At 44.1% G+C, this 26469-nt stretch overlaps 1 protein-coding gene across 2 annotated transcripts; it reads left to right on the top strand.

Moving 5' to 3' along the window:
- The first annotated feature begins 5854 nt into the window (after window positions 1–5854).
- LOC309976905 (uncharacterized protein) lies at window positions 5855–23382 on the top strand. Of its 2 annotated transcripts, XM_082862731.1 has the most exons (6): window positions 5855–5950; window positions 11344–11436; window positions 13347–13438; window positions 18595–18721; window positions 18898–18993; window positions 21337–23382. In XM_082862731.1, exons 3-6 carry the CDS (start codon window positions 13379–13381, stop codon window positions 23208–23210), a joined length of 2157 nt encoding a protein of 718 aa, XP_082718857.1. In that variant the 5' UTR covers window positions 5855–5950; window positions 11344–11436; window positions 13347–13378; the 3' UTR covers window positions 23211–23382. The 2 variants fall into 2 exon arrangements, with proteins under 2 accessions (XP_082718857.1, XP_082718858.1); XM_082862732.1 differs by lacking the exons at window positions 5855–5950; window positions 11344–11436; window positions 18595–18721; window positions 18898–18993 and having other exon boundaries at window positions 13391–13438.
- The last annotated feature ends 3087 nt before the right edge of the window (window positions 23383–26469 follow it).

Genomic DNA, 26469 nt, shown 5'->3' with positions numbered 1-26469 from the left:
TAGCTTTTCATTTATCTGCATAAAGTGTAAGGTGCTGTGACCTTGTTGGTGAGAAAATTACATCTGACAACAGTCTTAGAAAGTGTGTAGAGAACATGGGTGAGGAGGCCACCTGGAAGAAAAGAACTGAAACAATCAGAGGAGAAGACAAGGTTCACCTGCGTACATTTAAACCTTCTGACATGTATTAGAAAATTTGGCAAGATTTGATCATTTAAAGTCACCTGGGCTCATGCGTGAATTCCATTAAAGTTTCAAAGAACCACTAACCTTGAGGCAGATTAATCTTGACTATGACTCATGGCCAGAGCCTCACTGTTTTGTATGGCCCATGATCTGAATTTTAAAAATTATTTTAATGGAGGAACAAGTGAATAGAATAATAGCTTAAGACAACATGAAAATTATGTGAAATTTAAATTTCAGTGTCCGTAAATAAAGTCTTATTGGCTCACAGCCATGCTCATTTGTTTACATATTGCCTAGGGCTGCTTTCACTCTACAATAGCAGACCTGAGTAGCTGCAACAGAGACAGTATTGCCTGCAAAACTTCAAATATTTACTCTCTGTCCTTGTGCAGAGAAAGCGTGCCGACTCCTGCTCCAGTGCAGAGAAAAATACACAAAAGGTTCTAATTATTTTTATGAGGATAATACAACTCTCCCATCAAAAACAAGGAAAACTATAAAGCAACTTATGAATAGAGGTGAAAGAATGTTATTAAACTGTTGAACAATAGGAAATGTCAATAAAAAGAAATACTATATTTTTCTAGATGAAGTAATACTGTTAAAATGTTTGTAAATTGTCACTCCCAATAGAGTCTCAGTAGGATATGTTTGCTCTGACAGTTTTAGCTGAAAACCACACAAGGAAGGATGATTTGTCAAACATAGCAGGACATTTAAAAAATGTTTTGGTGGGACTTCCGTGGCGGTCCAGTGGTTAGGACTCTGTGCTTCCATTTCAGGGGGTGCGGGTTTGATCCCTGGTGGGGGAGCTAACCTCGCATGCTGCGTGGTGTGGCCAGAAAAAAAAAAAATCGTTGAAAAAATGTTTTGGTATATAATAAGATTAGCGTTTCATTATTGGGGAAATGATGTTGTAACAATTGATTATCCACTCTCCACAAAGAGAAGCATACCTAGACCTTACAGAGAAATATAATAAAGTTGTATTTATCGGCTCTAATTATGAAATAATATGTTAGAGGCGAACACAGAAAGGAGGAAGGCTTTACTGAGTAGGACATGGAGCCCTGGAAGACATGAAGAGAGTAAGCTGGCCTGTACAAAGATTTAAATAAACTTCGATATGGTGAAACGTGTCAAAAAAGATGTAAGAGGCAACTGGCAGAAAATACACACAACACATATGAAAAAATATGTCATTTAAGAACAGAGTGCTATGACACAAAGCAGTTGGGGAACTAGGCAGTGCTTACCAACAGGCGTGTCACAGTGGAAGAACTCGAATAAAGAAAATTTGTTAGGTTCTTAACCTTGTTGCTCAGAAAATTACAGATTTAAAAAGAATCTTCTTGACTCGCAGATGGATTAAAATCTAAACTGCAGTTAATTTCCCATACTAGTTATTGTGGGAAAACAGGAGGTTGTTCATCATTACCAGTGTAGATTTGTCTCCTCCTGTTTGGGGTGGCAATATGGCATGACCTATCCACACTATAAATATGCATTCCTTTTGAAACAGTAATTCTAGATCTAGGAGTTTCATCCCAATGGAATAAATATATAGATATAAATAATGTTTATTGCAAAATCTTTTTAATTACAATAAATAGGATTTCAGTATCCTGCCAAGCAGATTGATTAAATTGTGATTATTCAATACAGTATTGTCCAGTTAGCAGAAAGAGATTAAGCTCTACATATGCTCCTATGGAGTATTGTCTGTCTACAATATATTAAATGCAATATGTGATTTGCAGAACTTTATGTGTAAAATAATCTTGTAGTCATAGAGTCAAAATTAATATTGAATATATATGTGTGCGTGTATATGTGTGTGTGTCTATATATATATATTTTTCAGTATATATGTTGAAATCTGTTTTTGTCTTTAACACATGCTTTTCCTAGCTCTTTGTTGTCACTTTGCCTTCATTCTGTACTGTACTGTTGGACTGCCAGTCACACATGGCTCTAATTAAGCCAGTCAGGTTTTTCATTCTTTGTATTTTGACCGGAGACATGGGGCAAATATTAGGCTTTATGTATGGGCCATAAGGGATGTTTTCTTTTAGTATTCATTTTGATTGGTTGGGCCACTTGTTGTAACAGCTATTATAAAGATATGGAACATCACTCCTGGACTGCAAATAGGTGGAATTGAGTCATCCTTTGGCAGCAGCCTAAAGATTTCTGCATCTCTACCTGTCTGATCCATTAAAATGATTCCTGCATCCTCACATCCTAGTTTTGTTTGGTTCTTTAAATCTTCAAGGTATCTGGTATCCTTTCAATATTTAACTTCTAAGCTGGAGTCATCTTTTATTCTCATACAGAAATTGGTACTCGAGGATGATTCTCAGACTACAGAGAAGCAGAATATTAAGGGCTGATTGCAAGAGATAGGTTAAAAGACAGAGAAACTTGTAATCCTGTGTTGTGTTAGGAAAGGATAGTCATGATGTAGCAGGATCATAAGCTCACTGCACACAAGGGGCTGGATAGCTCTTACCAAAAACTAAAGGCAGTGAGCAATGCTAGCTCCAAAAGTAAGTGTGATGCTTGTTTACAATGAAATTAGATAATTAAAAGTGAAAGGCCACTTGAAATTCTGACCTTAAGAAAGGCATTGAAGTCAGACCTTTCTATGATTGTGTTGGGAGTCTTCTTAAGTGCTTCTAACCACGGGGCTGGCAAAGCCTGAAACCCAACTGCAACAGTAGATCCAGGTGTTTGCTGAGCTATGATACTTACTGAATTCCCAACCTCGCCACTTCTCTTAGATGAGAGTGAAGTGTGGGGAAAGATTTGAATCCATGTAACTGGAATGGGGCTATCACGAAAGATTCAAGCATCTTAGAAAACTTTTGACTTTCTCAAACCTTAAGAAACCTCCCTACTTATTCTCTTTGCCATACATCTGTGACAAAACTCTTGAGTCTGCTTTTCTAGTCTTGAAATGCAGACAGGAGATTCATGTCATCCAGAAATATTTAATATCCTTTATTATATCAAAAATCTAGGACACATTTTTGGAAATGTCATCTCGAGGGTTAGAATTTACATTGCATAATATATAAGGACTTGAAAGAATTCAAGAGTTTATAGTGCTGGATTGGATCATTTATGTCCCTACCCCTGACTTATCTTTTGCAAGTTCCCCTGTCAGGTCTAGTAGTTTTTCTATGTTCTTTTGACATGAAGTACCAGCATATTAAAAATCTCCTGTCTCCTTTAGGTACTGGGATTTCTCATGACAGTGATTACATTTGGAAAGTGTACTGAACTAGGGCATGTGCAATAGCTGGAGTATAGGGCAACAGGTAATCTTGAGAATAAAATGAAATGTCACAATAAACACAGAAATCCTAAGAATGTTCTGATACCTGATATTTTTACCTTATTTCATTGATCCCCAAGGTTGAAACTGCACTAGGGTTTTGTTTTAGTTAGAAGCACTCCATGGCATGGCATCCAAGTCCCACATCGACTTGAGTCAACAGAAAGGAGACTGAGTACTCTTGAAAGATTGTAATCAGTATCTGAACATTTCTACTGGAATTCCTGAATGACGTATTTGTGCAGAGTGAGGGCTCATGGGGGAATTCTTATGTAGTGTAGCTTGTAGCAGGTACAATGACCACAAACCCATATGGTTATTTTCCAAGGTCCTGGGTATGTAGCATTTGTTAATGATACCTATGATATGATTAGACAACTGCCCAAAGTTTGTGCTTCCCTTTCTGTTGCCTGAAAGTCGATTCCGGAATGTGACTGCCAAGGCACATCCTGCATTACTCAGCCACTATTGCTTCCAGTTCTGGCTGTGGTTTGAATAGGAAACGTGTGTCACTCTGGGCTCGGTTATTAAGAAAAGGATGTACCACCCAGATGGAAGAAGAAGAATCTCAATTGTATGGAACGGCAAAACTGCAAGATGGAAGAACTCTGGGCCGCTAAACCGCTATTTGGAGGAAAGCCATCAGTCACTCAGGAGCAACAGCAGTGGATTATTATGTGAGTGAAAAACAAACATATGTGCAGGTAATGACACGAGTTTTAATCGTGATAGCAGCTGCTGTAGTTCTATCAATGTGGTATCTTTGACTACTGATAGAATCCCTTTTTTTTTTTGCGGTATGCGGGCCTCTAACTGTTGTGGCCTCTCCTGTTGCGGAGCACAGGCTCCGGACGCGCAGGCTCAGCGGCCATGGCTCACGGGCCCAGCCACTCCACGGCATGTGGGAACTTCCCGGACCAGGGCACGAACCTGCGTGCCCTGCATCGGCAGGCAGACTCTCAACCACTGCGCCACGACGGAAGCCCAGAATCCCTATTTTAACTCACTGAATCACAGAGTAAGGGCTGTGATAGTATGTTCATTAGCTGTTGTGTAACAAACTACGCTAAAGCTTAGTGGCTTAAAAGAAACATACATTTGTCATCTTACAGCTTCTTTGGGTAAGGAATCCAGGCATGGCTCAGCTGGGTGCCTCTGGCTCCTGGGGTCTCTCAACAAGACAGCAGTCATCTGAAGGCTTTATGGGAGGAGAATCATCTTCCAAACTCATTAAAACTGTTGGCTGGCCTCGGGTCCTTGCTGGCCTTTGGCTGGACACATCAATTCCTTTCCACATGGGCAGCTCACAACATGGCAGCTGGCTTCCTTGTAAGTGAGCAGGCAAGAGAAGGGTACCCAAGGTGGAAGCCGAAGCCTTTATGTAACCTAATATTACAAGTGGCATCCCCTCATCTTTGTACTTGGTTAATTAAAAGTGGTTCACTAGGTCCAGCTCACTTCCAAGGGGAGAGGATTACATGAGGTTATGAATAGCAGGAGGCGGGGATCATTTGGGAGCCACTTTAATGGATGCCTACCATAGTCTGCCCTCCGGCCCCTGGTGACTCATTTCCCTTCGGCATACAAAACAATCACCGGCTTCCAAGGCCCCTCCCCAAATCGCATCTCATTATAGCATCAGCTCAAAGTCAAGAATCTTGTCATGTAAATTAAGTACAGATGCTGATGAGGCTCATAAGACGTCGTTTCTTAAGTACAGTTCCTCTTGCTCTGTAGACCTTTGGAAATAAATTATCTGCCTCCCCTAGACCCCAGAGCGCGCGCGCGCGCACACACACACACACGCACACACACGCGCACACACACCCGCAAGTGCACAAAGCACCAGGCAAAATCCAAATCTCCGCTCCTCTATCCCGAAGGCTCCGCCCCTAGAGCCGCCTCTCCTAAGCTCCGCCCACTTCCCTGGCTTTCCCCTTGCTCAAGGCGCCTGCGCGCTCCACGTTCTTGCGACCCCGCCTACCTTCGGCCGAGGCGCGGGTGAGCGGCTACTCGGGTCTCGGCTCTCAGTGCCTGACAGCTGCTCCTGCGCACTCCGAGCCCGGCGACGGCTCCCAGAAGTCCCCGGGGCTCGGCTTCTTTCGTGGAGGCCGTGGGACCCAGAAGCTAAAAGGCTTCTAGGTAGCTCTGTTCCTGACCAGGAGGCACCAATAGGGGACAGAGGGCAGTGATCACCAGGCCGCGGGGAGGAACCCTGCCTAGCAGTGTAGTGCTCAGATTTCAGAAAGCCGCCGCCACCCCTGTCTGCACTACGTTTCCCAAGGGCCCTTGCGCTGAGAGGAGGCGCCCACTTCCGACGAGACTTGAAACCCGGACGTGAGCGAGTCTGGCCGGTTCTGAGGAGAAAGTCTGAGTGGGGCGGCGGCAGCGGCTGAGCCGGGCACGCGGAGGCGCCGAGAGGTCAGCGTCCCGGTCTGCATGCTGGGGCGGCGAGGTCGTGAGCGTGAGCGCGTGATTTGGCGACTGTGACCGTCAGCTCGTGGTGTGTGTGTGTGTGACCGGGAGGAGGAGGCAGGTACGTGTGTGAATGGGGGGGGGAGAGTGTGTGCGGGTGTGAGATGTGACTGGTAGGGCGCAGAGGAGGCAAGTGTGTGACTGGGGCCCATGTTTCTGCACGTGTCTTTTGTGCACCTTGCACGTCCCAGCAGCATGTGAGCGACGGCGTGTATTGGGACGAATGAAGGATTTTACGTGGCTGAGAACTGGAAACGCCTCCGGAGAAGGCCACCCCCCGACACACACCCCAGCCCCCCACACACCCTGACTCCACCACCAAGAACCCAGTGTGGCCCAAAGCCCTGGAGTCCTGGGAAGGCACCTGGTTGGGCCGGTGGAGCTTGTTAAGGTCGGATTTTAACAAACGGCACCGCGAAACAGGAAAGCTTCAAGTGAGCTTTATTAGGGAGCGCTCCCGGGCGCGAGGTTCATTGGTCCGAGAGAAAGGGGCCAGAGAAGTCGCACCCGGGCGAGGATTGGGCAAGATTTTATAGGGGAAGAAGGGAAAGGGGTGTGGTGAATCTGGGAGGGCGCAGGGTATTCCTTATTTGGTGGTCTTTTCGGGTATCCTGGGGGACCGTTAGTCCCGCCCCTCGAAAGGCGGGAAGGCTGGACTGGGTTCAAAGTCCCCAGGGCAGTTTCTGGAACTGGGTGGTCCGGAATGTCTCCAGGGCAGTTTCTGGAACTGGGTGGTCCGGAGAATTTCGGTCTGATGCAACCTGTGAATCTGATTGTGTTCCCCTGCCTTGGGCCAGTTGGCCTTACATCCCGACATCTTTGGTGTAATGGGGCGGCGTTCTGATCTCTGACTACTTCATGCTGAATGGGGGCGTCGAAAGTGGAGTCGGGCGACCAGAGGTCCGAGGCTTAGGGGGGTTCTGTAGGAAGCAAAGTGTAAGGACCGAGGAGCATTTGGGTTATGGCCACCCGAGAGACATCCTCCATGCGCCTGCGAAGGAACCTAAGAAAACGGAGCAAACGTGAGCAAGATACAGATGCGAATTAAGGGGCCTGAGATTGGTGTTAGCCAGGTATAGACGGTGGATCGCCTCCAATCGGGAATTGGGGAGATGGACTGTTGGTGTTTGCGTTGGAGTTCTTCTCTTAAGCGATGGAGGGCTTTTACGTTGTCTTACGTTGTCTTCGAATCCTGTTCATTGATGTAATAGCAGCATTCCTCCTGTAGGAAGAGGCAGGTACCTCCTTTGTCGGCCGTCAGGAGATCCAGGGCTCGTCGATTTTGGAGGGCACCTCGGGCTACTGAGGTGATCTGGCGCTGGAGGGAGGTGCTGGAGGCGGCAGAAGCCTCGATGGCTAGCTGGAGGTTCTGTTCTAGGTCACGGGATGTTGAGACACTGTGTGTTAGGGCTCCTCCCCCGATGCCCGCAGCAACGAGAGAGGAGGCGAGGGAAATGCCTGCGACCATAGGGAGAAAGATGGCCCTTTGGCCCTTAGAGAGGTCGAGGGCCCGCATGAGTGCTATCAGTTCAGCCCTTTGAGAGGTTGTCCCTTCTGGGAGGCGGTTGGCCTCGATAATGGTTGAGATGGTTACTACCGCGTAGGCCGCCCGTCGGCATCCGTCAGGACTGAGTATCGAACTACTGTCCACAAAGAGAGTGCGGTCCGGTTTTGAAAGAGGGGTGTCAAAGAGTCCCTCTCTTGGTGGTTTGAAGGGTTCTATGACATGAGGGCAGGAATGGGATGGAAAACCCCCGGTGCCAGAGATAGGCACGAGGGAAGCCGGGTTCAGGTGAGGGGAGAGATCAAGAGAAATAGCTGGGTTTTCAATGAATAGAAGGTGGAACTCCTGGATGCGGGAGGGGCCCAGGGGGGAGAGAGACTTGTGGCCTAGGAGGTCGACCAGCTGGTGGGAGGAAAACACGGTTAGTGGGTGGGCCAGAGTCAGTTTGAGTGTTTGTTTGGTCACTTGGCTGCTGCTGCTAGAGCCCGAAGGCATGGTTGCCATCCCCCAATGGTTGGGTCCAGCTGTTTGGAGAGGTAAGCCACGGGGCGGTAGGAAGGCCCTACAGGCTGGGCAAGGAGTCCAGTGGCTATTCCAGCCCGTTCATCCACAAAAAGGTGAAAAGGTCGGTTTGGGTTGGGCAGAGAAATGGGAGAAGATATCAGAGCGTTACAGAGGGTGAGAAAGGCCTGTCAAAAGGCAGAAGGAGAGGTGAGGGGTCCTTGAGGGGTTTCTTTAGCGGCCAGATATAAGGGTTTAGCGAGGAGAGCAAAGTTAGGGATCCAGACTACTGGGTGGAGAGGAATTATGGCCTCATTGATTAGTCGGAGGTCCTGGACCAGGCGATAATCCCCAGAGGCCTTGCGGACAGGCAGGATGGAGGTGTTGCAGGGAGAGTCCGTGGGGATGAGGAGTCCCTGGTTTAGGAGTCTGGTGATAATAGGTTGTAGGCCCCTAAGGTGAGTCTCAGAGATGGGAAATTGGGGCATTGATGGAAATTTGGAGGGGTCCTTTAGGTGGATGAGAACGGGGGAATGGTGTGTTGCTATTATGGGCTTAGAAGTATCCCAGACTTGGGGATTGATTGGGTTTGGTGTGATTGGAAGAGGGGGATAGGAGGGGGAGGGTTCTAGAGACAGGCCGAGAAGAGGAAGCAGGAGTTGGGAGGAGGGGACCTTAGGGTCAAGTCTAACCAGCTGGAGGGAGGCCCCTAAGTGGAAAAGGACATCTCGGCCTAGCAAGGGAACTGGGCAGGATGGTATGACTAAGAAGGAATGAGTAAAAGGGAGTCCTTCGATATGACATGGGAGTGGACCGGTCTGGAGTGGGAAGGATGGTTTGCCATCAATACCCATGACCGAGATCTGGGAAGGAGAAACTGGCCCGGAATAAGTAGGCAGGACCGAGTAGGTAGCCCCCGCGTCCACCAGAAATGAGATGGACTTACCCGCTACCTGTAGCGTTACCCTGGGCTCGGCGAGGGTGATGGGGGTCTTCGAGTCCGGGCGCCGTCAGTCGTCAGCCAATCCCAGCAGTTCGAGTGGTAATGCCGTTGGGTCGGCCTGCCCCCCGCGTGGAGACGCTGAGGGAGGGCCAGTCGTAGGGCAGTCACTCTTCCAGTGGCCCGTTAGCCCGCAGCTGGGACAGGGCTTAGAAGGAGGTCGGGGATTGGGACATTGGCGAGCCCAGTGGCCTTCTTTTCCGCATTTGAAGCAGGCCCCCGGCGGGGTTGCCTTTTGCGGACCCCGTGGATGCTGTGATCCATGGGAGATGGCCGGCCTTAGGGCGGCTACAAGAGCTTGGGTTTGGAGGGCCACCTTCTGGTGCATCCGAGCCTCTCGGCTGGATTCTGCCAAATCCTCACGGCCATTGTAGACTTTAAAGGCCATCCTTACCAGATCTCGAATAGGGGTTTGAGGGCCGTCTTCTGCCTGTTTTAATCTCTTTCGGATGTCCGGGGCTGATTGGGTGATGAAATGGGTGGCCAGGACCGCTGCCCCTGCCGGGGTGTCGGGATCCAGCCGGGTGTAGAGAGTTAAGGCCTCTGTAAGGCGATTGAGAAAGATAGCTGGATTTTCGTTAGGTTCTTGGGTTATCTCTTTTAGTTTTTCAAAATTGACTACCTTATGAGCGGCAGCCTGCATGCCAGCCAGGAGGCATTGGATCATGAGGTCGCGTTTACGACGGCCATTTTGGCCATCCTGAGAAGTCCAGCCTGGATCGGTGCCAGGTACGGCAGTCGCTCCGACAGGCATGGAGTTGTCGGTAAGGTGAACCTGATCTGCATGGTTTCGGGCAGCAGTTTGAATTCTTTCCCTCTCGTCAGGGGTCAGAGTAGAAGATAGGACCACAAAGATATCGTGCCAGGTTAGATCGTAAGCTTGAGAGAGAGAGCGAAATTCTTTAATGTAGCGGGAAGAGTCGGCAGAAAAGGAGCCTAATCGCTTTTCTATTTGAGAGAGATCTTGGAGAGAAAAGGGAACATGAACTCTAACTAATCCTTCCGCTCCTGCTACCTCCCTCAGAGGGCAGAGGAGATTTGAATCTTGGGAGTCGTGAGAGCGTGTATGTGCACTAATTGGCGAAGCAAGGGGCGTGGGAGGAGAAACCGTTGAGGGAGGCGGGGGAACGGTTGGAGGGGCCGGGGCGGGTTCGGGAGGAGAGACCGCTTCAGGGTAGGGTGGAGGTTGGAGAGGAGCTCTGGAGGGGGGAGAGGCGAGAGATTCGGGTGGGTCAGCTAGTGGAGAGGGGTCGTCGTCAAAGGAAATTAAGGGCTTGGATGTAGGAGATGTCTGTTTGGCAAGAAGGATCTGGGAAGTGGAACAATCGACGCAGAGGAAAGGGCGGGAGCGCAAATACAAGAAGGCCTGAACATAGGGAACCTCGGACCATTTGTCCGTCCTGCGGCAGTAATTATCTAGATCACGGAGGATGTTAAAATCGAAAGTCCCTTCAGGATTGATTGTCTAGAGGATATTCTGGCCAGGCCACAGTGGAATAGAAAATAAGCCGTCGGCGACGGAGATCTTGGGAGAAACCGAGGGCTGTAAAATTGGCTAGGAGACACCCCAGGGGCGTCTTAGAATCTGGTTTCGATTGTGAGGTTCCCATGACCCCCAGTCTGTCCCTGAGTGAATGGAGAGGGAGAGAGGCGTCCCTGGTCTCAGTCTCCGATTCACGGCAGGTCGGAGGGCGGTCAGGCGGTTGGGACGTCTCCACAGTTGCCCGAGGCCCGGAGAGAGGACGGAGGAGTCCCTGACGCGGCCGCGATTAAGGACAGGGAGTCCGGTGGGCAGGGACTCTGAGCGTCGGAGGGAACAAGGGAGGGGGACTTACCCCGTTTTCTGCCGGATCGGGTGGATGAGTAGAGGTTCCCTGGTTGTCTCCTGGGGGAGGGGAGGAGCGGTCCGCGCGGTAACCCGCGGGGCTTGGTACCCCTCCCGGGTTTCGGCACCAAATGTAAGGTCGGATCTTAACAAACGGCACCGCGAAACAGAGGAAAGCTTCAAGTGAGCTTTATTAGGGAGCGCTCCCGGGCGCGAGGTTCACTGGTCCGAGAGAAAGGGGCCAGAGAAGTCGCACCCAGGCGAGGGTCGGGCAAGAGTCGGGCAAGAGTTTATAGGGGAAGAAGGGAAAGGGGTGTGGTGAATCTGGGAGGGCGCAGGGTATTCCTTATTTGGTGGTCTTTTCGGGTATCCTGGGGGACAGTTAGTCCCGCCCCTCGAAAGGCGGGAAGGCTGGACTGGGTTCAAAGTCCCCAGGGCAGTTTCTGGAACTTGGTAGTCCGGACTGATGCAACCTGTGAATCTGATTGTGTTCTCCTGTCTTGGGCCAGTTGGCCTTACAGGGCTGAAGCATTTCTTGCCTGCCCCACCTGGATGGTGTGGAAGTCGGGACACTACACACGTCCACGGGACTAAGTATGGAGGTAAGAGTGGCAGACGGCCTTGGTACGGCTGCAAGAGTGAAAATTAAGGTTTGGGGGTGCTGTTCCTGGGCCCAAGTGCTGGAGGAAGATGTCCCTGGCCTCAGAGTCTGTTGGACCCAGAAGTCCAAAGATTTGGACGGTCATCTCGGGCCAGAGTGTGGAGCTGAATTCAAGGAGGGTTCTTGACTTGCCCAGAGTCTCCTAACCAGACACTCCCCTTCCAGGTCTGTCTGCATATCTCCAAGGACCCAGGGGAGAGAGCATTCCCCATTAGAACATTACCTCTGAGTGCTGTGCTGCTGTTCAAGGAGGACCTCAGTATTTAATATTTTTATTTTTTAACCTGTTAGAGTCCTGTCCTACATTATCACTGTGGGATGAGACTTGGGAGGAAGGCGAGATTCACAGCTTCGTCTGGAAGTGCTGAGGGATCCCAGCCTTTCCATGGCTTAGTCACCTTTTAGTAGATGAACAAAAACACTCCCCCATTTCTATCTCACACTTCTCTGTCTCCCGCTACCCCCGCCCCCAGCCAGAGTGAGTAAAGAGAGAGAGAGAAGGGAAAGAAGCACTGCTCATAGCCCTATTGTTCTTTGCTTGTTTTACTGCATGCAGTAACAATAGGTAATGTTTACTTAGTGCTTACTGTGGCCCAGACACAGTTCTAAGACCTTTTGGGTATGTTAACACCAAACCTCACAACATTATGAGGTGGAAACTATCTTATCTCCTTTTTATAGATGAGGACACTGACGCATAGAGAGGACAAATAATCACTAGTAAGTGGAGGAGCCAGGATTCACATCCAGGACAGGCTGACTCCAGAGTCCCCCTCTGTACTGGCCCTCATATAATCCCCTTGAATTGGGTATTCTTAACCACTTTTGACAGTTTAAGAAGCTGACCCTAAGAGTTCAGATCCCAAGACCTCCACTGCGCAAGTTTTTTTTTCTTAAACTTTCTGACCCAGTTTCTGTTATGTAAAATGAAGATGATATTCTATACCTCATAGAACTGTTATAAGGATTAAGTGAGCTCATACCTGTAAAGCACTTTGTGTAGTCCCTGTCACATAGTAACTAGTGCTCCGTAAGTGTTCATTCTTATATTCATCATTATAATAATGCTTTGAAAAAGCAGTGGAGTTTAGTGGAAAGAAACCAGAATTAAGTCAGATATTTTTATTCTCTTCCTGATTGAAGAAACTTGGCTGGAGGGCTGGGGGTGGGGTGAGGTGGCAAGGGACTTCAGAGCTATAGTTTGCTAGAAAAGGAGAGCCTGGGTCTCCTGACGGTTTTTTGGTCCAGCTATCCGTAAGCCACATGGACTCTGTTGTAACAAAGGTAATACCTCTTTCTGGGGAAGATGGCTTTTTTCAAGTCTGATAGACTCTATAAGTCCTGAGTAGTTAATTGCACATGAGGTGTTTTTCTGTTATATTCTGGTGTCTGCTTGAGCATATAACTTGGCTGGTAGAGTCACGCAGACAGGTTGATGACTGGGCTCCATTGTTTACAAGCTGTGTGACTTGTGCAAAAGACTTCACTTCCCAGAGCTTTCACGTGTGAAACAGTGACAGTATTCCCTATTTTCACTGAAGGTCGTGAAGGTCACATCAGAGTATGAATATATGCAGCACTCCTAATACATCTCTGTTGTTAATGAATGGGTGGCTTTGAGCAAGAGAGAGATTGTCCTCGGCCTGAAAATCCAGAGCAGAGCAGAACTCCAGCTGTAAATTATTGGTTTCCCAGGGAGTGCCTGGATTGTGAGAGGAGGGTGGAGTAGGAATAGGGGAGTGAGAACAGAGGGATCTGAAGGGAAAAGTTTCTAGGTTGTGATTATTCGAGCTACTCACCGTTCCTAGAGTCTCTCACTAGTCTCTCACCGTTCCTTTCTCTTCCTCCCAGCTGTGCCCTCTCAGGATGAAGCCCTTCTCCACATGAGGAGCCAGGAAAAGGAGAAGGTGATGGGAATTGAACTTCTTAAAGCCATGTCCCTGGTTAGTATTCCCTTGCTTTTCAGTACTTGGTAATGTTTGTTTCCTTCTGAAAATTGTCCCACTTTGGGGCCTGGCTCCTATTTCCTCTCTTTCTGACGAGTATTGGGGCTATAGGTAGCTTCAAACAGCCCAATACACTCTTACAGAGCTTCCTCTTTTTCCTATTCAATGTTTATTCTTCACTCAAGAAATGACCCACTGTGAGCCCTTCCCTTGTACTCTTTTTTTTCATAAGTATCTGACAATACAGAAATACAGTCCTTAGAGGAGATTTGAGAGCCACGATCTGCCTAGTTCCTAAATCCCCATCCTTGCTCTCAGAGAACTTACTATCTGTTGGAGAAATGAAAAGGTAGCAAACATTTATTTTTACAGTGTGATCAGTGCTGCAGGTAGAGAGTGGACTTCCTGTGGAGTGGAGGGGAAGGGCCATTAATAGCCTGATGAGTGCCTTTGGGTGAATTACAAAAAGGTGCCCCTTCATCTGTACTGATGAAGCTCTGTGATAGGCCACAATCTGGCAGAAGGAAATCTGCTTATTTTAGCTTCTTTTTGCCACCTTCGTGAGAAATCCTGCAAAATGTTACTCGCTGTTGGAAGGAGGAGGCGTTGGGAGGGCTTGAGTCACAGAGGAAGGGATTTCTGAGTTGCATATTGAAGGAAGTGGAGGAGATCTGCAGGCGCAGGTGAGATGGGTGACATTTTCGCCAGAGTAAACAAAGATTTCCCCTCCCTACTTGACTGGAGCCATAGTGTCTTAAAATGCCAGGGAATGTACTACATCCTTTTTTCTTTCTAGGGTGAATACCATAATCTATTTAATCAGCCCTTTGTTGTTCCATAGGTAAATTGTTGCCAATATTTTACTATTTAATAGCGTTACAGTTATCATCCTTGTATTTGAATTTTTGCCCTCATCTCTGATTTCTTTGGACTAAATTCCTAATTTTTCATTTCTTGCAGATTAGAGTTTCTCACACTTACTCTACTCCAGAATTTTTTTTTTTTTTTTTTTTTTTTTGCGGTACGCGGGCCTCTCACTGTTGTGGCCTCTCCCGCTGCGGAGCACAGGCTCCGGACGCGCAGGCTCAGCGGCCATGGCTCACGGGCCCAGCCGCTCCGCGGCATGTGGGATCTTCCCGGACCGGGGCATGAACCCATGTCCCCTGCATCGGCAGGCGGACTCTCAACCACTGCGCCACCAGGGAAGCCACAGAATGTTTTTAATATTAATATCTTATTGACCAATAATAGAACCTTAAGAACTATAATTCATGTTCTGATTAAACTGCTGAACAAGTGTCACCAGCAAATTAATTATTATAAAACTATAAAAATTGGTACATAAATTTTAAAATCTAATCAAATGAAAACAACTTATAATATTAAAATTGTTTTATTTTACATCAAAGACACAATAAGCAACTTAAAGCAAAATACCTTCTTTAAAAAAAAAACAGATTTAATGCCACAACATGTACTACCAATGAAACTTGTTTCTTAGAGCATATATACATTTTAAACAAAAGCATTATGGTTATTGGTCAGAAGAATATATTTTAAGAGTGCCAGAGTATGGTATAAAGGTTAGTAACAAGGACTCTGCAACCAAACTGCCTGGGTACAAATTCTAGCTCCACCATATACTAGACATATCACCTTAATTTCAGTTCCCTCAACTGTGAAATGGGAAAAATAATAGTACCAAATTTATAGGACTGTTGTGAGTATTAATGAGTCAATATATTTTAAGTGTTTAGAAAAGTACTTGGCACATTAATAAGCACTAGCTATATGTGCTACTGAAGAACTACAATATGATGTTTAATGCACAAGAAGCACTGAATATCTGGAATGTTTATATTTCCAATGGAATATTAGTTTTTTTGTGTTTTTTTTTTTTTTTTTTTTTTTTTTTTGCAGTACGCAGGCCTCTCACTGTTGCGGAGCACAGGCTCCGGATGTGCAGGCTCAGCGGCCATGGCTCACGGGCCTAACTGCTCCGTGGCATGTGGGATCTTCCTGGACTGGGACACGAACCCGTATCCCATGCATAAGCAGGCGGACTCTCAACCACTGCACCACCAGGGAAGCCTTGGAATATTAGTTTTAAAAATAACAACATTTTGCACTGAATTTGGGAGAGTCCTGGTTCTGGGTAATGGACTAAGCATGCTCCACCTGTCTTTCCCACTGAAAGCTGGGATGCATGCATGCATGAAGCATGCATGCTCCAGAATGCATGAAGAAGCAATTTGAAGTCTCTAAAAAGTACATAGGCAGATTGGGAAAGAAGCCCAAAATGTGAAGTCCCACCAGACCTGCAGTGTGATTACCTTTTTTTTTTCCTTCCAGTATTTCTTTAACATGGATTCAACAAGCACAGAACTCAGAAGTAGGCATTGGCGTGGATAGAAAGAACTGCAGGAGAAACTTTCTAGTTTAGACTCAAGAAGTGGGAAAGGGATCTAATGCTCAGAATGAGGGGGAGGGGAGCAGAAATCTCCCTTTTAAAGTGGTAAGTGCACAATGGAATGGAATAAATAAGGCCCAGTTATCTGGCCAGAGAACGAAAAAGAGGAGCCCCCTGGGAAACAAAGTACTGGAGAGATCCCAGAGAGGGAGGAAGTCACCCACATCAAGTTGTTTATGATCTCCTAAGCAGCTCACTCTGAGCTGCTTGTGTATGTATCTGACCCTGAAGAGCATACCATAGTCTATGAGAATGAACTAAGGTCTCAGGCTGGCCTTAGACCAGGCTGGCCACTTACTGGTAAGTAGGACAAAGGTGAATATCACTGCACAGGGTTGAAAATGGAACTGCTGTTGAAACCACCACCCACAGAAGGCTGGTTAGAACTTGCAGCCTGAAGAAAATATCAGCCAACATTCTCCATAGAGAATTTAAACAAGACGTAGAGTCTCATAATATCCAGAATGTCAGAAATATAATCCAAAATTATTCAGCTAATGAAAAACTAGGAAAATTTCAATTCATAGGGGAAAAGGCCACCACCGGATACTAACGTTGATGTGACACCAATGTTGGAATTATCTGATAAAGACTTTAAAGCAGCTGTTATACAAGTGCTCCAACAAGTAAGGTTGAACATTCTTGAAACTAGTGGAAAGATAGTCTCAGCAAAGAAATAGAAAATATGAACAAGAAATGAAAAATGTAGTAACCAAAATAAGGTCACTGGATGGACTAGTGGCACAATGGAGATGACAGAGGAGAGAGTTAGTGAACTTGAGGATAAACAGACACTATCTAATCTGAATAACAGTGAGAAAAAAGATTGAACAAAGCCTCAGGGTCCTATAAGACAATACCAAAATGTTTAACATTTCTATCATTGAATCCCCCCAAAAAGAGGAGAAAAGGAAGTGTAGAAAAAATATTTGAAGACATAATGGCTGAAAAATTACCAACTTCAGTGAAAGACATAATCATTTGGGTCTATAAAGCTCATCAAACTCCAATGTGATGAACCCAGAGAAATCCCTACCCAGAAATGTCATAATCAGACTGCAGAAACTGAAGACAAGGGAAAAAAACTTCAAAAGCAGCCAGAGAAAAACAGTGCTTAACATGCAGGACAACAGTGATTTGGATAACTGTGAATTTCTCATCAGAAACCATGGAAGTCAGAAGTCAGAAAAGTAGAACAACTTTTAAAGTGCTCGAAGAAAAGAACTGTCAACCCAGAATTCTGTGTCCAGTAAAAAAGCCTTCAAGAAGGTGAAATAGTTTCTCTTGTGAATGAACACTAAGAAAATTCATAGACAAATTTTTAAAAGAATTACAAAAGGAAGTTTTTCCAGTAGAAGTTATATCAGAAGGGAATTTGGAACATTAGGAATGAAGGAAGTGCAACAAAAATGGTGAATATTTATATGTAAATGCAATAGACTGTTCTTTAGAAGTATTTAAAGTGTTTTCAACAGTTGAAACCAAAACTAATAGCTTAGGTTTGCGGAGCCGGACAGGATTTGAACATAGGTTATCTGGCTTCAGAGACCATGTTCTTAACTACTATAGCTTACTGAAATTAGTAAAATAAAATATAGGTAAAACGTTTATTGAAATACTAAACCAAATGTATCACCTCTTCCTGGCCTCCTGCTCTTCTTTCTTTCCCATCTCTCCTTCATAATTATCATAGGTAAAAATTCTTGAGTACTTAGCCAGGTAGTGTGCCTGTTACTTCATTTAATTCTCACAGTGCTACCATGAGGTAGGTACTAAAATTATTACCACTTTTTTAGGAGGGAAATCTTGAAGCACACAGAAGTTAATTGACTTGGCAAAGATCACCCAGCTAGTAAGTGACAGAGTCTGAATTCTTTGGAATAATAATAATCTAACCTTTTTCTCTGGTTTTATTTAAAACTCATTCTTAGATGTTGGTATAAGTGAAATCACAAAAAAAAAAAAAAAAAGAGGAAGAAATGAAAAATCTGCCATCAACCATAGAACTGGCCTCACTTCATGGTTGGTTAGAAATTCAGCCCATGTAACAAAACACAGGTTACCTGTCATGTGCCTACCTCATATCATCTCTTGATACTTCTCAGCAGATTATCAAAAAATAACTTGCCAAATGAGTTTTCTCCTAATCTGTTTGTTTTTCAAAACAAAATAATAGTGCTGGGCATTTTTTTCTTTCATTCTTTTTAGGCATACCTCTTAATATCTCAAGAACACTAAGATTTCTTAGAGTATGTTGTGGAGATTGAAGTCATACTCATCAGGTCAGCATCATTCCTTGAAACTTTCTATTGCAGTCCCAGAGCTCTTTAGTTTTTCCATGTAGAAAGTGAGCTAACTCCTAACATAGATAAAATAATTTAGTGCTTGATGATATTGTGTTTTGAATGCAATCAACACTTTTTTATTTGAGAATGTCTTCTCACACCATAAAATGCTTCAAGAACAGAGAGTTATCGCTCATATTTTTTCTTTTAATATATATAAATATAGGCAGAAAAGTGTTTCAGTAAATAACTACATGACCTTGATCATTTAGATTCTCCCAGGGCAGTTACTCACAATTTCTTTTTCCCAAATGTGAACAGCGTAACTCTTTACCCTAAGGCCAGCTAAGTCAGGGCATGAACACTGATTGAGCAAGATTATATTTGTGTCGTTTCAGGATTCAGTGTCTTTCACGGATATAGCCATAGACTTCTCCAAAGATGAGTGGGAATGGCTGAATCTTGGTCAAAGGACTTTGTATAAGAAGGTGATGTTAGAGAACTATAGGAACCTGGCTTCATTGGGTAAGAGAATATTCCTCCCTCCACCTCCCCCTAGGAGTCTTTCTACTTCAGTAGCCTTTCATGACTTTATCAGCATTTTCCTACAATGTTTCTCTTCTCTCAGTACCATTTAGACTGTGTCATAGCTCTGGAATATTCACAGCATAGCTAATTTTCTTATTTCCTCTTATATGCAGGTCTTTGCATTTCTAAACCAGATGTGATCTCCTTATTGGAGCAGGATAAAGAGCCCTGGATGTTGAAAGGAGAGATAACAAGAGGGCTGCCCCCAGGTAAATGCAGGATAACTAGAGCTGGGAAAACTATCCTAAAGGTGTTTCTTCCCTCTAATATTTGCTGGAAAATACCTCTCAAAGTCCTTCCCAAATTGAAACTTCTTGTTCTAACACTATGTTTTTTAAAGATTTTATTTATCATGTATTTATTTATTTTGTTTATTTTTTGGCTGCATCAGGTCTTAGTTGCAGCATGCAGGATCTTTGTTGAGGCATGCAGGATATTTCCTTGTGGCTCGTGGGCTTCTCTCTAGTTGTGGCGCGCAGGCTCCAGGGCACGTGGGCTCTGCAGTTTGCAGCACGCAGGCTCTTCTAGCATGTGGGATCTTCGTTGAGGCATGCAGGATCTTTTGTTGTGGCATGCGGGCTTCTCTCTAGTTGTGGTGTGTGGGTTTTCTCTCTCTAGTTGTGGTGCGCAGGCTCCAGGGTGCGTGGCCTCCGTAGTTGTGGCGCGCAGCCTCCAGAGCACATGGGCTCTGTAGTTTGTGGCACACGGGCTCTCTAGTTGAGGTGCGTGAGCTCAGTAGTTGTGGCATGTGGGCTTCGTTGCCCTGTGGCGTGTGGGATCTTAGTTCCCTGACCAGGGATCGAACCCGCATCCCCTGCGTTGTAAGGCGGATTCTTTAACACTGGAGCATGAGGGAAGTCCCTCTAACACTATTTTTTAAGTGGATCTTTTCTTCCCCACTGGTATGACATACCACCTTTACCTTTAGTGATTTCCTATAAATACAACAGTCTGTTTCTGAACTCTGTTATGTTCCATTGCTGTTTACCTAGTTCTGCTCAAGCACTGTATTGTTGTAATCATCCCTGACTTTCAACATTTCTGAGTTCTTTAAACAGATTGATGTTTAGTTTTTCAAACTTGTTTAAGTATTTTCCTTTCTTTAAGATGTGACTTACCAAATTAACAAGTATTATAGCTATGTTCTCTCTGCTTTTAATTATTTTTCTCTTTGGTGTTTGTTTTTTATTGTTTCTTTTTGTTTTGTTGTTTATGTCTTTTTTCCCCCTTCAATTGGAAAGGTTTTAGTTCTACAACTGTTAACTTTATGACTTCATCTATTTTTAAATTTGTATTTTAAAATTCATCCACTTGAGATTCAAAACATTGTCTTTTGATACTGATATGAAAGATGAAGAAATTAGCCCACTAATGTTACCTCCTCTCTCTTTGTCCATCATCTTCCCACTTTTACTCTACCTATTGGGATTTTTGACTCAGGTTATTTTCTTCAGTTTATTAATTTTTTTCCCTGTCGTGCTTGAAAGCTGTTTTTCTGGTTTAGAAAGCCAGATAATAGCCTATAGACATATATTGCAGGGAAATGAGCTTCAAGTGAGGAGGTTAGTTTATTCTGCGGGCTGTAGCATGGCCTTTTCCTGCTTTCAGTTCTCAAAGTTTTAAGAAGTGGACGTTGGTAGGTCACTTATAGCCCTAATGGTGTACATAAATAATTTTAAAAAATAAATTAAGCATCCAATTCAAGATATTAGAAAAAGAACAAAATGAATCTCAAGGAGACTGAAATAAGTTATATATAGTGATTTATACTGCTAGAGATAAAAGTAGGAATAAATGAATCAGAAAACAGTAGATCTAATGAAAATAAATCCAACATAGGCTTCTTTAGAAAACCAATAAAATATATAAACTATCCAGACAAATGAAAGAAAATACAAGAAAAGAAATAATGGTAAATGACCACTGACACCTAAGTACATAAGAGAATCATACGGATCTATTTTTGAAATGCAAGTCTCTGTAAATAATTTGAAAACCTGGATGAAATGGATGATACTTTACGAAAATATAATAACCACAACTGACACCAGAGATATAAAATTTAAACAGACTGGTTACCATTGAAGAAATGTTGAAAATCGTCTAAGAACTGCCTCCCCCAAGAAAATAAGCCACAACCCCAAATAGTTTTACAAATAAATTCTATAAAGCCTGTAAGGAACAATTTCAACATTGTTTAAAGTGTTCCATGACAGAATAAAAAGGAGAACTATAAAAAATGAAGACAGCATAACATTTGATACCAAAATATTGCCAAAACAGCACCCAAAAAAAGGAAATTACAGACAAAATCAATTATGAATATTGGTGCAATATCTTAAATAAAAAGTCATGTTGAAATAATATATCAGAGCCAAGGAGGGTTTATTCAAGAAACGCAAGGGTGGTCACGCTGCTTAACTTTAAGAACTGTCAAAAACATGTACCTTTGTGGGCTTCAGCAACTGTTTTGATTCATATGGTTTCATTTGGAAGTTTCCATTCTTTTGGCATTAAATAAGGGAGACGTTTGCTTTCTTAATATCTTTCAGACTTGGAGTATGTATGGATGAGAAAGGAATTATCTCCAAACCAGGACATCTATGAGGAAAAATTGTCCCAGGCAATGATAATGGAAAGACTTACAGGCTGTGACCTCAAATGTTCCACATTAGGGGAAAACTGGAAACGTGAAGACCTGTTTGAGAGGGAGCTGGTAAGTCAGAAGACACATTTTAGGCAAGAGACAGTCAGTCATATAGGTACCCTTATTGAGAAAGGAGACCACTGTAACAAATCTGGGACAGTTTTTCATCTGAATACATTATCTTATATAAAACAGGTATTTCCTATTGAAGAGAGAATATATAATTTTGACACAGATAAGAAAAGCTTAAAAGCACATTCCTTTGTGAAAAAACACAAGCAAGTCTATGGAGAAAAGAAACTTTTGAAATGTAATGACTGTGAGAAAACTTTCAGCAAAATCTCAACTCTTACTCTTCATCAAAGAATTCATACTGGAGAGAAACCCTATGAATGTATCGAATGTGGAAAGGCCTTTAGCCAGAGTGCCCACCTTGCTCAACATCAGAGAATCCACACAGGAGAAAAACCCTTCAAATGTACTGAATGTGGGAAAGCCTTCAGCCAGAATGCTCATCTCATTCAACATCAGAGAGTTCATACTGGAGAGAAACCTTATCAATGTAAGCAGTGTCATAAAGCCTTCAGCCAGCTTGCACATCTTGCTCAACACCAGAGGGTTCATACTGGAGAGAAACCCTATGAATGTATCGAATGTGGGAAAGCTTTTAGTGATTGTTCATCTCTAGCTCATCATCGAAGGATTCACTCTGGGAAAAGACCCTATGAATGCATTGACTGTGGGAAAGCTTTCAGGCAGAATGCTTCTCTTATACGTCATCGGAGGTATTGTCACACTGGAGAGAAACCCTTTGATTGTATTGATTGTGGGAAGGCTTTCACTGATCATATAGGACTTATTCAGCATAAGAGAATTCATACTGGAGAGAGACCTTACAAATGTAACGTGTGTGGGAAGGCTTTTAGCCATGGCTCATCCCTGACTGTCCATCAGAGAATTCACACAGGAGAGAAACCCTATGAATGTAATATCTGCGAGAAAGCCTTTAGCCATCGTGGCTCACTCACTCTTCATCAAAGAGTTCATACTGGAGAGAAGCCCTACGAATGTAAGGAATGTGGGAAAGCTTTTCGGCAGAACACTCACCTTGCCCATCATCAGAGAATTCATACTGGGGAGAAACCTTACAAATGTAAGGAGTGCAGCAAAGCCTTCAGCCAGAATGCACACCTGGCACAACATCAGAAAGTACACACTGGAGAGAAACCATACGAATGTAAGGTATGCGGGAAGGCCTTCAGTCAAATTGCACACCTTATTCAACACCAGCGAGTTCATACTGGCGAGAAGCCTTATGAATGTATTGAATGTGGGAAGGCCTTTAGTGATGGCTCCTATCTTGTTCAACATCAAAGGCTCCACTCTGGCAAAAGACCGTATGCATGTCTTGAATGTGGGAAGGCATTCAGACAGAGGGCAACCCTGATCTGTCACCAAAGGTGTCATACAGGCGAGAAACCTTACGAATGTAACGTCTGTGGGAAAGCCTTTAGCCATCGTAAATCCCTTACTCTGCATCAGAGAATTCACACAGGAGAGAAACCGTATGAGTGTAAGGAATGCAGCAAAGCCTTCAACCAGATTGCCCATCTGACGCTGCATAGGAGAATTCATACTGGAGAAAGGCCCTATGAATGTAAAGAATGTGGAAAAGCCTTTAGGCAGAGTGTACACCTTGCTCACCATCAGCGAATTCATACCGGAGAGTCATCCTCAATTATTCCCTCCTCTTCACCTGCATACCACCAGGTCCTCTAGCTTCAATATTCTAAATCTATCTATCCACTTCTTTCCAACTCGTGCCATTATCATGGTCAAAGATGCAACCATCTTGTTTGGATTTCTGCATAGCGTTGCAACCATTTTCCCTCTTGCTTCCCTTAAGTGCATTTTTAGCACTGTAGCCAGCTTAATCTTTTAAAAATAAAGAACGATATTCATGTTACTTTTCCATTTGAAACACTTGTTTTGAAGAATATGTTAGATAACCCACTTAAAGGGTTTAGCATACCTTCCTGGGCTTATAATTAATGCCATTAAGGTAGAGTTTTCCTTACAGTTATGTTCAGCTGCAAGTATAATGAACCAGTAGGTCAAGACTAAGAAGCCTACAAATTTTAGAGTAGATGGAGAACTCTTTACTCTCCTGATAGGTAGGAAAAATGAACACATTCAGAATTGAAAGATTGTATGATATACAAGGTAACATGGTGGCTTGCACCTCCCTCTGTGAATAAATATAATGACGTCTAGCATTGTTGGTGAGAGAGTCTCACCTCACCTGGTGCTTAAAAGTGATAATAGGCCAATTAGAACAAAAGGTAGAATGTAGGACTAACTAGGGGGTAGTATTAAAAATGAACTAAAATGAACAAGCTAGAAAACTTGAATAGGTTAATAGCCATGAAATAAACTACAAAAGGTAGTTCAACACTTTCACCTGTGGAAAAGCATCACAAACAAGTTCTGTGATATTTAATTGTTCTAGAGCATAAAATAAATACAGTAAAGCTTCCCACCTTGTTCTATGAGACTGACAAGACTAATACCAAAACAGGAGAACATACATATTGCAGTTGGCTTATGAATGTGGATGTTAAAAGTTAAATTTTTTTTTTTTTTTTTTTTTGCGGCACGCGGGCCTCTCACTGTTGTGGCCTCTCCCGTTGCAGAGCACAGGCTCCGGACGCGCAGGCTCAGCGGCCATGGCTCACGAGCCTAGCCACTCCGTGGCATGTGGGATCTTCCCGGACTGTGGCACGAACCTGTGTCCCCTGCATCGGCAGGCAGACTCTCAACCACTGTGCCACCAGGGAAGCCCAAAAGTTAAATATTTTTTAAATATTAAAAAACAGAGTAAATGAAAAGCTAGACATGTCTCTGTATAGACAGACTCAGTCTGGCAAAGATATTTCTCCCCAAGTTAAATTTGTAAATTCATTGATAGAAGAGTCCTTATGTGTTTTTAAGTTGACAAGCTCATTTTGACCATCTAGATAGTACTGTGATATAGCAAAGAGTGTAGTACTGTAGTAATCATTAAATTAACATTAATGGAGCATTTACTAATGTTACAGGCATTGTTTTAGGTGCTGGGGATACAGCGAGGTGCAAAATGTACAAAAACGTTTTTCTTCACAGATCTAGTGGGAGAAGACAAACTAAAAATTGAAATACTATATAGTAAGTATGTGATATGTACATACTTGTACATGATGAGAAATGACCTAAAGAGGGAGTCAGGGAGTGCTGGGAGGGAGTGCTTTACTCCCCCAGAACATATGGGCATTAGAACCAAGGGACTAGGGAAGAACTAGAAAAAACTCAGCCCCAAAGGGCACGATGAGAATAATCATGACAGTCTCAAAGCAGATAATTATGATGCTCTGAGTATTGCAGGAAGGGAGAATTGATGGCTTAACAAGGTTCATGAGAGTTCTGTTCACTCTTTGTCAATCGTGCTTTAGAGGCTGGTGGAAAGTTTTGTTTTGGGTTTTGTTTTGTTTTGGTAGCGGTCTTATTGAGATAATTCACGTACCATACAATTTGCCCACTTAAAGTATATGATTCAGGGAATTCCCTGGTGGTCCCATGGTTAGGACTAGGCACTTTCATTGCCATGGCCTGGGTTCAGTCCCTGGTCAGGGAACTAAGATCCCGCAAGCCGTGCGGCGCAGCCAAAAAAAAAAGGTATATGATTCAATGACTTTAGTATGTTCAGAGTTGTGCAACCATCACCACAGTTAATTTTAGAACATTTTCATCACCCAAAACGAGATCCCCTGCCCTTTAGTGGATACTCTTACACCTAGAGGAGAATACTTACCTGGAGCACCTCCTACACCTGAAGGTACCTGGAGTACCCAGAGCTCTCGGGTTTCCTCTTGGTTGCTGCCTGTGGCCATGAGATGGGAGCTCTTATCCAGAGGACACTGGAAAATGGAGCTTTGGGGCTTCCTCTTTACTTCGGCATCAAGGCTAAGAGATGGACGATCTTATCCAGAGCATGTAGGGGGTTTTGACTGCCCTTATATATGGTAAAAAGGATTTTTCATTTCAGTGGGGCAAAGACAGATTGATCAGATGGCCTTGGGACAGTTAGCTCTCTGGAAAGACATAGATCTATACTTTGCACACTGATGAAGTTCTGACAGATTAGAGATCTAAAGGTATAATATTAAAATACAAGAAAAATTTAGAATATTTCTATAACCTTGGCTTAAGGCAGACCTTCTTAAGCATTACACATAACCCAGGAGCTGACATTAAACTGAGTAACACTTCTGTGTGGAAAACATCAAAGTTAACATAAATGAGAGACTGAAAATGTTTGCAACAAATATGACAAAGGGCAATGATCCCTGATATTTTTACAAATCAGTAATAGTAACATCTGCAACTCAGAAAAATGGACAGAGATAACAGCCTCTTTAAAGAAGATGAAATAAAAACAGCTAAGGAATATTACCCACTATCATTAGTAATCAAGGCAATGCAAAATAAAGTGATGATACATTGACTTTTCCCCCCAATAGATTTATTTTAAATAACAGAAGAGTGATACTATCCAGTTTTGGTGAATGTGTGAAAAACAAGACAGTTCTTTTGTTATATAAATTGCTGTATGTATAGACCATTCGAATCAATATTCCTCAGAAACCAAAGTGTACACAGGTAGGTAAATGTATAATGGGAAACTTTTTTTTTTTTTGGCGGTACGCAGGCCTCTCACTGTTGTGGCCTCTCCCATTGCGGAGCACAGGCTCCAGACGCACAGGCCCAGTGGCCATGGCTCACGGGCCCAGCCGCTCCGCGGCATGTGGGATCTTCCTGGACCAGGGCATGAACCCATGTCCCCTGCATCAGCAGGCGGACTCTCAACCACTGTTCCACCAGGGAAGCCCGGGAAACATTTTTAATGATAAACTCTTAGTCACTTAGGGTAATGGGCAAATGGGTAAGTTAATTGTGTTGTATTCTTTCAGTAGAATTATATGCAGCTGTTGAAAAACTATAA

The sequence above is a fragment of the Leucopleurus acutus genome, assembly GCF_964270905.1.
Source record: "Leucopleurus acutus genome assembly, chromosome: 20".
In the NCBI taxonomy this organism is placed as follows: domain Eukaryota; kingdom Metazoa; phylum Chordata; class Mammalia; order Artiodactyla; family Delphinidae; genus Leucopleurus; species Leucopleurus acutus.
Note: the sequence above shows the minus strand (reverse complement) of the source record. Positions and strands in the feature narration are given on the sequence as shown.